The sequence below is a fragment of the Atheta coriaria genome, unplaced genomic scaffold (genome assembly GCF_025399875.1).
Source record: "Atheta coriaria isolate IRGN ID8LTWV9N9 unplaced genomic scaffold, Caltech_Dcor_3.1 hic_scaffold_4_pilon, whole genome shotgun sequence".
In the NCBI taxonomy this organism is placed as follows: domain Eukaryota; kingdom Metazoa; phylum Arthropoda; class Insecta; order Coleoptera; family Staphylinidae; genus Dalotia; species Dalotia coriaria.
Genome location: NW_027045446.1, coordinates 5502540 through 5515749, shown reverse-complemented (window position 1 = coordinate 5515749; position 13210 = coordinate 5502540). Strand labels below are relative to the sequence as shown.

General features: G+C 37.2%; 3 protein-coding genes across 3 annotated transcripts; all 3 read left to right on the top strand.

Annotated features, from left to right (window-relative positions):
• Positions 1 to 7527: 7527 nt before the first annotated feature.
• Positions 7528 to 9126, top strand: LOC135790882 (UDP-glucosyltransferase 2-like). The gene has a single exon (XM_065301168.1). It carries the CDS (start codon positions 7556 to 7558, stop codon positions 9107 to 9109), a length of 1554 nt encoding a protein of 517 aa, XP_065157240.1. The 5' UTR covers positions 7528 to 7555; the 3' UTR covers positions 9110 to 9126.
• Positions 9127 to 9233: 107 nt separating this feature from the next.
• Positions 9234 to 11060, top strand: LOC135790881 (UDP-glycosyltransferase UGT5-like). Its single transcript, XM_065301167.1, has one exon. The coding sequence runs from the start codon at positions 9286 to 9288 to the stop codon at positions 10837 to 10839; it is 1554 nt and encodes a 517-aa protein (XP_065157239.1). The 5' UTR covers positions 9234 to 9285; the 3' UTR covers positions 10840 to 11060.
• Positions 11061 to 11307: 247 nt separating this feature from the next.
• On the top strand, positions 11308 to 12877 carry LOC135790836 (UDP-glycosyltransferase UGT4-like). The gene is made up of 2 exons (XM_065301118.1): positions 11308 to 12654; positions 12872 to 12877. Exons 1-2 carry the CDS (start codon positions 11314 to 11316, stop codon positions 12875 to 12877), a joined length of 1347 nt encoding a protein of 448 aa, XP_065157190.1. The 5' UTR covers positions 11308 to 11313.
• The last annotated feature ends 333 nt before the right edge of the window (positions 12878 to 13210 follow it).

Below are 13210 nucleotides of genomic sequence, written 5' to 3'. Positions count from 1 at the left end.
AAAATCTTGTTTACTATGCATACATATTTCATCAAAAATTATGCAAACATAAAAGATGTTAATTTGATGTAAATCTTAAGTTGTATAATCCAGGACACGTTTTTCCTCTGATGAATATAGATTGGAAAATCGGAAAAACCGTGTCCTGAGACGAAGCAAGTATAAAAATACCATGTCACATGTGCACGTGTACGTCGATAGTGCGTTGACTTTATAAAACCTCAGATAACTAATCGTTATGTAAGTCACGTGTCTTGTCAACTTCGCGCACGCAACCTCAATCTCTCCAATCATTAAATAATATTCTACCCGCATAATCATACACATACACATTCGCAATTTACATTTTAATGCGATTTAATGATTCTAGTTTTGATCTTAATGCAAACTTTGAGGTTTATTTCCTAAATTGGCTAAATCTCTGCGTAATAAAATTGCATTCGAAATTGTAATGAACTTTCGTAGCCTCTGGGCGTCGAGCGTGTTCTGTGCACCCACGTGGAATAAATTCGTTTGACGTACAGTGCTCATTCGGATCTTGTAACAATGTCCAAATTACTCCCTTTTGTTTCAAATGCCATTCAACATTAAAACAGCCTCAGCACCGCAAAGTTTGCGCTACAAATGGGAAATGGTAGAATTGTATCTTCCTCTGAGGATGTGCTGAATGTGAATGAAGGGCATGAATGAAAGACGTACGTTTATTACACGTGTTTAATAATTAGAATATCAGATTATAATAAATATCAAATTACTTGTAAGTAGATTTTCAACAATAATTAATAATATTTCTTAGGATTTTGTAGGCAACAATGTAAAAATAGCATTTTTACTTACCAATGCGTAAAATTATACTTTTACGCAGGGGAATGTTGCAATTTATGTTTAATTACTAGGTAGCAGTTACTAACATTCGATTTCTTTAATATTTTATAACATTTAATACAAAATATTTAGCAAAACTGTTTAATAATGCATTCCTTCAACTCATTTTGATGAAATTAAGTTTTGTATTCCTCTCCGGCGTCTAATATCGCAATATTCTGTTGGTTTTACATGTTTGTTAGTGCCCACCATGCACACCTACTCGTAAGCTTGCGGACAAAATGAAATTTTCAACAACACACGGGAGTTTATTGCGACGCATTCGTGCCGTGCGCGTTTTATTAAACAATACCCGACGAGTTGTATAAACATAATTTGCTCGCCGGCACCGGGTGCTTAAAATTTTAAATGAAATGTGCAGAGTGCTGAAAAAAGAAGCAAACATAAAGCACGCACGAGTCCCGCGTGATATTATGTTGAAAAATCTTGGCGGACTCGCGGATATTACGCGCTGCGAAAAAATAACGCACCCAGCGTAGAATAGCGCACGCTGGAGGCGTTAAACGGAAAATCTTTTTTCGCCGTTTTCCACTGTGTTTTTCCATACCACGTTACCTAGGTATATGAATACAATCAAGCGCATACGAACGAAAGTAGAACGTAAGTGTTATACATTTTACATGTTATTAGTTTTCACGTGCTTCAACCGTTTGCTCGTGAACGTTTATACTGGTTATTTTGTTAAAATGTTTACATTTTCAAGAGTGTGCTTTTTCAGACGCTCAAATTTGTTTGGGTTTCATTACGGATATTTCTGATTTGTTTTCATGTGCATTGTATTCGTTCTTACGTGCATTACTTTTTTGATTATACTGTTAATATTATATTACCAGTTTATTTTACAATCTGTATGAGTTTCATAAGTTCTTGTTAGAGAATCTCTTGCAAAATTAAATTAAAATGAACTTTTGGATTATATCACTTCTTGCAGTTTGCTTTGCGCCGACGTAAGTTGTCCGAAGACGTTTACTTTACCGTTTGCACCTGCAGATTCGTCGCGTGCGCATATATTAGACGGGTTTAATTTTAATAAATAATCATTCGACGTTCTCACTTAATTATTCACTAATTAAATACGCTCAAGAGGCGGTAGACGGCGAGGGACGCAGTGTTCCGCGCGCCTTTTGCGCCTGCTTCAATTATTCACCGCTCTGCTCTGTTTGAATTTCCATTAAATAACATATTTTATTAACGGCCAAACGCATAGCAGAGTTGTGTTTGCTTGCTGATATTACGTCTAGGTTTAGGACTGCGCGTGTAAAAGGCAAAAATTAATTAAACGACTGATTGCCATCAAGTCTCTGGAGAATCAGCAACAATGTTGCAAAATGTGGATGCTAATGATATTTGCTTCCAATGGATTAGGGGGCAAAAGTGACGGAGAAAGTCGAAAAGAGAAGAAAATACTTACACGGTTTAGGGTTAGCTACGCTTTCGTTGGCGATCGTCTTATTTCAACCCCTTGTCAGATTGGGGGCAGCGGAGGTGGATGTGGTACGTATCGGACGATAATTGAAACAAGGGGACCATCGGTCCTTGCAACACGTTTCGCTTTCTATCAGTTTCAATGCTGCTGGTGATAGATCTACAAGATATACCAGAAGCTGATGTGTATAAATAGGTTTGACAGGTTTGACCTGCTCGACTGATTTAATCAATTATCTCAATTTGTCAAAGATAATATAAACTAATATTTACATGCCTTTATTTAAACACCTAGGAAAACATAGAAAACCTTTAATTCTTTATAATTTGCTAATTATAAAATATATTTATGTTTTATATGTAATTTGTTAATTAAAGATTTTAATTCAAATATTACATAAAGGAAAAGTCAGCGTTGGTCCTTCTACCAATATTTTATATAAATAATGAACAAACATAACGAATTTAGTTATTTAAAATACTCTTTTACAGCCGTTCGGCACACATATTTATAATGCTCTCCATCGTTTCCCGGATGAAAATGCGCACATTTACGATTCTTGTTTGCCATTCGGCATCAACTCAAACAGCGAATTATAAAATCGTGGTGATACTGGAAGCAAACTCTCCACGCTCATAATGTAATGTACTCGTAACTGAAGAGCAACCAAGAGAAACGGAAACACTCGCATGCTAGGCACCATATTTGAGTATCGAAATTTTTAATTTTACAAAGTGTTTCTAACAAATAAATAAACAATAAGTGAATTAAACAAAAAATTGCAGTATTGTTTACATACAAACAATTTTTTCCCAACAAAACTTTGTGATAAATTCACTCGTATGCTAAAATATAACAGCAGTGATTCCGGAAATGCGGACTTTGTAAAATAATTCGCCGACCTTTTCACCCAAATTTACTTTCAACTGCTGAGAGATATTTCTGTGAATTTTCATTTGTTTAACGCATTTACACTTTATTTACAACGCTGTAAATAGAAAAGCTTCCACGGCAAACAAAAGAAGTGAAATAATACCGATACAGCATCTTTGTATCTTACCACATTGCTCTCACACTACAAATATCATCCCAGCCTCCAGCATATTGTACAAATTTTAAATACTCCAGCATGTTTTTTCAATTAAAAGAATCGCCCAGTCTCGCTTGAAAAAAATGTTTTAATAAAAGCAGCGAAGCGAGTAACCAACCCTCAATGGCTGGAATCGAATTAATTGGTATTTTACGGACAATTTTACAGTTTGAATTGTCTGCCTCTCGCTTATTATTTTCTTCGGCGGGCGTCGCGTTAATTAAAACTGATAACGATACAACTGGAGGACGCGCCGTTTTTCTGAAGCGCGTCGTGGCTTTCAAAGCGTCTGTAAAGTTAATTAAATGTTTTCTTTGTTTAAGTTTAATATTGAACGTGCCATCGGATGGTATAAAGACAACAAAACTGTTTTCAATCTAGCAGTCCTCTAACCAACAAAGAAATGATGTTCAGTTTATATTATTTTTAAACAAATAATAAATACATTTTCGACCATATCAATATTTTATTTAATAATAACTTTTTGTCGTTTTCAAATAATATTAATGATAAAATTAATAATTAACATAAAATATGTAACTGTGACCAATTAAACAAATTCAATCACATTGAATTGATTCTGATATCCCTGACAATAACCCCCGCCATTGCACTGACGATTGATTTAAATTTATATAACAAACAATACATAACTAAAACAATGTCCGATGTCCAGTTGGATAGGCCGGATTCGATTGTAATAACGCCCTTAATGGACGCACGAACAATAATTTCGCGCGTCCATCGACGGCGGCATTTTGATGCAAATTGCGATTGAATACACGGACGTGGCGAACGTTGTTTAATTTGAATATGGCACTCATATACACACCTTCACCATCTCCACAAACGCGCGTGGATAATGTGTGAGAGGGTACGCCATGAGAAACCCTGTGGCATAATTATACAATAAATTGAATATTTATAGTTCATTGAATTTACTGCGTGTTTATCGACGTTTATGCATAAATCTGTTGAATTCACTTTTCCTCCCGTCGTGCCTGTATACGTATCCTGAATGTGCATTGGCTTTGATCAGTTTCCGGGCGTGAATTTTATCTGCATGCAAATTTTTGCATTGTTCCAAACTCGATTGTGTTCGGCGCGTCATGTTTTTGCACACTGCATGACTCATCTTGCAGTCCAAGTTAATAGCTTTTGTAGCGTTCGTGTCCGGTATAAACGCGCGGGGTGTTTAAACAATTCCTCACAGGCTGACAGAATGATTGCACCACAACGAACATGCGCACCGTGCAATGCTGTCCGATTTCTGCTGCAATCCATATTAATGACTACTATCCATAAATACACGTTTATTGGGAAAGCTCCGCGCAAGGAAAACCCTTTCTTTCGTCAGATCAGCAATGGCAATTGTTTCCGGTTAGGGGAGTATTATCTTATTGCGCTGCGTGGTCTTATCTTTCGTGTTGTTTGATTGGCATCGTTTTGATGGGTCACAAATTGGTTTCGGTTAAGGGTTAGACCCGGAAGAGAGCGTGCCGCATTCAACGTCTTCCTGAATTCGTCGTGCGTTATTTCCCTCGATGGGAAGGCAAGACTCTATTAATCCAGCAAACCAGAAAACGATACATGTGAGTTTTTATACTGGCAGTGTACAAAAACAACAAAACCATTAAAATATATAACTTAAGCTATGATTGGCAGATTTATTGACAGTTACAAATGGTGTCAAGTAACTGATTGTATTGATTTGTAACAGAGAGTAAAAATAAACGTTAATTTGAAGAGTAAATGTATATTTGGGATGGAACGTAATTTATTGGATTAATACCATAGACAAAATGAAAATGCAATCGTGGCGAGCAACGACTACCGGTTGTGTGGTTCACGTCTCGCGATTTCCAGTCTGGCACGCCGCCGCCGCCGCCGCCACTACCGAGGCAGGCATCAGCGGTGTATTTCACCGTACGTAAACTGCAGTTTGAGTGACGGTTTGCTCGCGTGTTGTCAGCCCCGCCGCAGTCTGACATCTGGACTACCCGACCGCGTGGCGGCGGCGGCGGGTGATGCTCTCCCGCTTTTCACCTTCGCCGTCGACTAGCATGGCAACACTCCACGACGCATCCGCGCCATCCACGTCAAACCGATTGCAACGCCCAAGTTGAACAAATACTGCATTGCACCCCATCGGTATGACGGCAGTCATACGCTTTTCATACTCGATATAATCCACAATCTGAAACATCAACCAGTCCACCCCACTTCCAAATCCTCAGCGTAACAGAGGTGGGTTCAATGCAAAAAAACCGATTTGAATTTTATTTGATTTTAATGTTTTAAAAACGTAAAAGTCGTCTACTGCAAAAAATTGCTGCATTGCTGTATTGCATGGCTGCAGGTGAGTGCAACCCCAACGGTATGGTGAGTGGATAATCGAGGTTATTCATAAAAAAACGCATTGCTTCACCGCCGACGCGCCACGCTGGTATTCGATGCAGAAAAGCGTCATGAATAATTACGGTTTAGTGTTATTACGAGCGCATACGCTCGCGCATCTATTATTTACGACCCTGAAGAAAGGCATTTATGCGTTAAATTCTTGATGCGTCGAGGCGCGCCGACAATTATAAAACATAGGCGGCCCTCAGTCGGCGAAAGATAACGATAACAATAACCGTAACTATACGCAACATTCCCGGCTTCACCACCCACCATTATTCGCTTTCTACACCACTACTTGCTAACTTTTTTTCTGTGTTTTTATTTGCTGAAAATCGAAAAAAAAAATTTCTTTTTTATAAAGTAGCTTGTATAGCCAGCAATATTAATATAATATTAATTTGTTAGTACTTATATTAACTTCTGCATTAAATTTTGATTGAGTATCGACCATGTTTTCCGCGTTCATTATTGTTGCGTTCTTTACTAAGCAAAAAATAAATTGCAAACTGTGTGCAAAAGTGTTTCGTTGCTGTTTACTTAGTTGATGAGCACGCGGCATAGATTAAAATCGTTTGAATGCCTTTCCCGTTTGCATTCGCAAGCGGAACTGAATACGAACACACTCGACACGAAAGCTCGAAGCAGGAAAAGCGTCGAGAACGCAATCGAGCAGAATTTTCCTGGATACAAGCAAAATTTACAAAACGATGCAAAATCAAACCGCGCGTCTGCTTAAAACTCTCTTCAAAACTAATCAACGTTTCACTCTGCGATTATTCTCTACGCTCCTGTATAAATCTGCAATATTCGCGACTGTCAGATGGAGTTCAAGCACTCTTCAAACAAAAGCAAAGATTTATTGTTGGCACAACGAACTCCACGGATAATTATTTAGACTATTAATTAAATTGCCATGTTGGTATCCAATATGAAACTCAGGAATCTTAATTTTCTATCTGTTAGATCGTTAAATTCTTTGTACAGGTTGCACGGTTATTCGATTAAATGAACAATTTAATTAAACGACAATTGCGTACATAATTATATTGACATAACAGGCCACGCTAACGTCTGATCCTCGAATGCATCCTAGTCTTCTCATCTTCACGTGTACGTTCAGCACTAATAAGATTTAATTCCAAATTCCAATTTTACTACAATGCGAAGGGTGAGAGACGCACAAACTGCGTTTCCGTGTAAATTCACCGCATAATGAAACTGTTGAGGAGGTAGAGGAGATGTCGAGGTGAGTATCTTAGGAAGACAAAACCGAAAACCAAAAGGGAAATAATCTACGATCCACATGACAATGGGGCACGCGAAAACCTACAGCATCTCGCGGTTGACTCACGATTCGCCAAGGACTTGTGTATATTTAATTCGGGGACGATAGAAGCATCGGGCGTATTCAAATGGAGCCCTGACGCTTAAATTATGCGCTCCGATGGTCTTAATGCGAAAGCATTGTTTGTTGCGTATTCTTAGGACCAAATCATGTCATTGTTGAAATCTACCAGATGCGGAATGTATCAAATGTGATTCTGTATCCAGTCTAGTCGAAATTCAACTTAGGGTTCAAAAATTTTCAACGGAGTAAGATTATTTCCTCATAATACAAACATTTACATGTTTTCCCATAAATGTGTCTTTCTTAATGTTGTACCCAAACACTGTTATCATTCTGTAAATTGATAACGTTTTGCATATTTTTATGCTCCATTTTCGTTCAGACTTCATCAGTATTATCAGCAATGCAGTGCGTTAACTATTTATTTTTAGTTTTAATACTTACTCCAATCTTGTCGACGTTTAGTGCAAAAATACTCGGATTGTTTCTGTATCCAAGCAGACAACATGCTCTTTTGGGTACAGCCCTCTTTGCGGAGCTCTCTGCGAAAGGTCATGAGGTGACAATGATCAGCACGTTTGAGCAGCCGATGGTTCAGAAAAAGTTTCGGCACGTGCTTGTAGATGGCACGCAAATACGCCAAAAATACTCACCATCCTTAATGTCCCTGAACGTGAGTATGTGGGAGCACATCGTGTTCAGCAATTCGGAAATGAAATATATGATCGCCGAGTTGCTGGAGGATAGCAGCCTGCGGGAGTTCCTCGATGCTGGAGAGAAATACGACGTTGTCGTGTCCGAGTTGTTCGCCGAAGCGCTGCTTGGAATAAGTCATCGTGTGAACGCGACGACCGTCTCTTTCAACCCCACCGGTGGTTCCTACGAGCTCGATTATTTATCGGGAAACTCGCATCCGTACTCTTATGTGCCCAATGCGTTTACTGCCTACTCGGATGAGATGACCTTCTGGCAGCGTTTTGCCAATACCTACGTTAACCTATTCTGTGCGTTTTCTAAGCATTTCTTTAACCTACCGATGCAGAGAAGTCTATTGAAATACTACTTCCCGGATGCACCGCCATTGGAGGATCTTATGAACAGCGTGGAATTGCATCTGGTTAATTCCTATTATTTGTTTGAAACGCCACGACCATATCTTCCGAATGTGGTGCAAATCGGTGGATTCCACTTGCAAAAGCCCGAATTACTCACGGTGGAGCTGCTCAAGCAGTTGGACGAGCTCAAGAACGGCATAATCCTCTTTACCGTCGGCTCCCATCGGAAGTTGAGCGACTTCCCGGTGCAGATCGTCGAAACGTTGTTCGCCAGCTTCTCAAAATCCTCGCACAATGTGCTCGTTCAGTACGAGGGCCCACCACCGAGCAATCTGCCTGCCAACGTACGTTTGATGCCATGGCTGCCGCAGCGCGCTGTCTTATCGCATCCGAACACGAAGCTCTTCATAACGCCCGGCGGGCGGTCCAGCGTCGTCGAGGCGATCTACTTTGCCGTGCCGATGGTCGGGCTGCATGCGCCTGGCGATGACGATTCTCAGCTCAGCATGATGGCTAATCGCGGCTTCGGAGTTTGCTTCCGGCTGGACGAGGAGTTGCGCGAAGAACAACTCAGCGGGGCAATACGCAATGTGGTTGCGGATCCGGTGTACAAGCGAGCGATTATGCTCGAATCGGAGCTGTTCAAGAGGCAGGAGATGAGTCCGCTGGATAAGGCTGTCTACTGGGTCGAGCACGTCGCCAAGCACAAGGGCGCTAAGCGCGTCAAGTCTCAACCTGCCGCCGCCATGCCGCTCTACAAGTACGTCCTGCTCGATGTCGTCGTCGCATCGGCGGCGTTGCTTGTTATGTTTGCTTTTATCTCGCTCTGGTTGTGCAAACAGACGTATCGAGTACTGATAAGGAGGCGACAAACTGAACCTGTGAAACACAAAATTGTTTAATAAAATAGTAAAAATAATTTTATGCAAGAAGATAAAAATAATCAAAAAATGCTTATCCTATTTCGATTATCGTTCAACAGCTTCTAATCTCTAACAAAAATGCAATCAATTTCATTGATAAATGAATCTAGCTACTAGAATAGAACCTAGCTGCAGCAATTAAATTATTACCCAACATGCGTTTACTACGTGTTTTCAAAGTCTTATTGAGTTTGCTGCTTTTTGTGTCCCAAAATGCAGCATCAAAAATATTGGGCATTTTTCCAATGCCTTCCAAAAGTCACACTATTCTTGGAACCGCCCTTCTGAAGGAACTTGCATTGAGAGGTCATCAAGTCACCATGTTAAGCCCATTTCTAATGGATAACTTACCTGCAAAATACACACAAGTGCATTGGGATTACCTACAAAAAGATAACGAAGCAATGAAAACGTTTTCCAATCCAAATCTATCCGGATTTGCAAAACTAAAGATCGCTGTTGATGGTATTCCAAAATTTGTTGATAACATCCACAACAATACAAATATAAAAACATTTTTGGATTCAAATGAAAAATTTGACTTGTGCATATATCTCCTTGGAGTAACCGATTCATTTCTTGGAATCTGTCATCATGTTAACGCAACGATTATTGGTTTCAACACGGTTGGAATGAATATTTTTATAGGCCAAATGACTATGAATCCAACACCATATTCATACGTGCCGAATATTTATTTACCTTTTACTGATAATATGAATTTCTTGCAACGAGTTGGGAATACTATTGCTTGGACGGTATCAGCCGGAATTTTGAATATAATGAATGCGCCTTTGCAGCAATATTTGTTGAGTAAGTATTATCCCAATGCTCCACCATTAGACGAACTGTTGGAAAGCGTTGATTTAATTCTTGCAAATTCAAACTATGCTACTGATACTCTGGTGCCACTACTTCCAAATATTATACCCATTGGTGGATTCCACTTGGAAGAAAAAGTTGAGATATCAGCAGGGTTACAATCATATTTGGATAATTCTAAAAATGGAATTATTTACTTTAATTTGGGGACAAATGCTAAAGGTAAATTTATTCAGCCTGAAACACTACAACATCTTATAAACACTTTTGCAAAATTACCATATGATATTCTCTGGAAGTACGAGGACGAAATGAGCAATATTCCTAAAAATATCAAGCTAGAAAAATGGTTACCTCAACGTCAAATACTAATGCATTCAAATGTTAAACTTTTTATAACTCACGGGGGTAATGGTGGTACAATTGAGGCTATTTATGGTGGTGTTCCTATGATTTGCATGCCACACTATGGAGATCAACCCAAAAATTGTGCAGGAAGTGTAGGAAATGGGTATGCTATACATGTTGATATTTCTACGATGACTGAAGAAATATTAACCAAAGCAATTAATGAATTGCTCAGTAATCACAAGTATAAGGAATCAATCATGTTACATTCCGATGTGTACCGCAATCAAGCAATAAATCCAATGGATCGGGCTGTATTTTGGATTGAACATGTAATTCGACACAAAGGTGCGAAACACTTAAAATCACAAGCGGCTCAACTTTCGTGGTATCAAAGAAATTTAATTGATGTTTTTGCCTTTTTTGGTTGTGTATTAATTATTAGTTTAGCTAGTATTTATTTCAGCATTAAATATTGTTTAAAATTAATGTACAACAAAATATTTTCTTCCCAAATTAAGAAACAAAAGATGGCATGAGCAATTCAATTTGCTGTTGATATAATTTTAAGTTTAAATTGAAACCATTTTGAGTTAATTTATAGCAATTTAATAAGTATTATCATGGTGATCAGGCAACATTTTATTCTAAAATCATTTAAATCAATATTTTTGTCATGACCTTTTATTTAAATATCCTGTTATAAATTTACAATATGTATTTATTTATTAACAAAATATACAATAGTAAACAATTGTAATTATTTCTGTATATGAAGTTGAAAAATAAAGGCGGAACATTTAGCAATACCTATATTAAAGCTTATGGAAATTTGTGAAAGTCATTGACTTATAATCAAAATTTTTATTATTTTATTTTGAAACCAATAACATTTATAAATATTCAAGCTATCAAACGTTATCTGCATATTAAGGCAAAATGTGTAGTACCATAACAATCATTTTATATATTCAAAAAACAATCAGTCACATTACATTATTATTCGATCCAAAATGCTGTCGACCGTTTTGTCAACGTATTTTTTACTTTGTGCTTTTCAAACACTTTCAGAATGTGCCAATATTTTAGGAATTTTTCCAATACCAAGCAGAAGTCATGCTATCTTGGGTCATAAACTTTTGAGAGGATTTGCCGAACACGGACATAATGTTACAATGTTGACTTTCTTTCCAGAGAGTAAACCTCATGAAAATTTTAAAACAATTCTCATGGACATAGAAAAACCTCGCCACGTCTACGAATCCAATATTATTAAGAAACCTTGGTTTACAATGAAAGTAATTCAAATGTTTGGTACATTGGGCAAAATTAGCGAAGTTGTGTATGAAGACAAACAAGTACAGAAACTGATCAATTCAAATAACTCATTTGATGCTGTTATCTACTTTCAATGTACAGCGGATTCTTTGCTGGGATTTTCACACAAATTTAACGCAAGTTCCATCATGTTCAGTGTATTGGGTTCTTCACAGATGTCATCGTATTCATTTGGGCATTCGCTCCCAAGTGCTTACGTGCCGAATGTGTGGTTGGGTTACAACGATGAAATGACACTCTGGCAACGTTTCCATAATTGGATCAGTAATATAGTTGGTGACTTGTATCTTAATACATATCATACACATCAACAACGTAGATTACTCAGAGAAAACTTTCCGCAATCACCATCTTTGGATGAACTACGTGAGAATGTTGAATTGGAACTTGTGAATTCACATATTGCTATTGATACGATAAGACCTACGCATCAGAATATGATTGACATCGGCGGTTATTACATGGGAAATCGTGAATATATTTCAGAAGATATTAAAGAACTTTTGGATCAATCTAAAAATGGTGTAATTCTATTAAGTTTTGGAACAAATTTAAATAGGTCCAATATGAGTCCCCAACTGATCAACGCTTTTTTGGATTATTTTAAAAGATCCAAATATGATGTTCTCTGGAAATTTGACGTAAACTTTGTTAATAACACTAAAAATATGAAAATTGTTAATTGGTTACCACAAAGAGAAGTATTATCACATTCTAGCGTAAAACTATTTATAACACATGGAGGCAAAGGTAGTATCAATGAAGCAGTCTATCATGGGGTACCAATGATTGTGTTGCCGTTTTATGCTGACCAACATGCAAACGCTGAATATTGTGTGAAAAATAGAATAGGAATTAAACTGGATGTTGCATACGTAAATAGTGATATTCTTGAAAATGCTATTCAGAGAATTGAACAAGAACCACATTTTAAAAATAATATACAAGTACGTTCAAATTTATTTAAGAATCAAGAAATTAATCCAATGAAAAAGGCTATTTTCTGGACAGAAGCTGTAATTAATAGTAAAGGATATGAATTGTTTAGGTCATCTTCACAAAAACTTACTTGGTACCAAAAGATATGTTTGGATTTATTTATTTTGGCATTTTGTATTCTTGCAATATTTGTTGTATTAATTTGGATTGTATTGAAGTATTTCTTTTATTTGTTTAAAAAAATGTTATCCCTGAATACCAAATCAAAAATAATGTAAATATATTTTTTGCCAGATTTAAACTAAATATATACCTACTAAATATAATGATTAATGATTTTAAATTTCAAACAAATCAAATTTTGGGAATTTTGAATGAATAATATATTCTAGACTAGTGTCAAGCTTTTTACGTATTTAGTAAAATAACTTTTATAATTACGTGTTTATATTAGATTTATTGCTCAAGCTAACACGTACTTCAACGTCTACGACGTATTTCGTTTACTTCCGTCCTTGCATTGAATGGTTTATCTTTAAAAACAGTAAAAACGTTAAAAAGGTATTTTATATATTATTACAATTATTAATATACAGCTAGGATTTATTGAAATATTCTATTCTTTCTGATAAT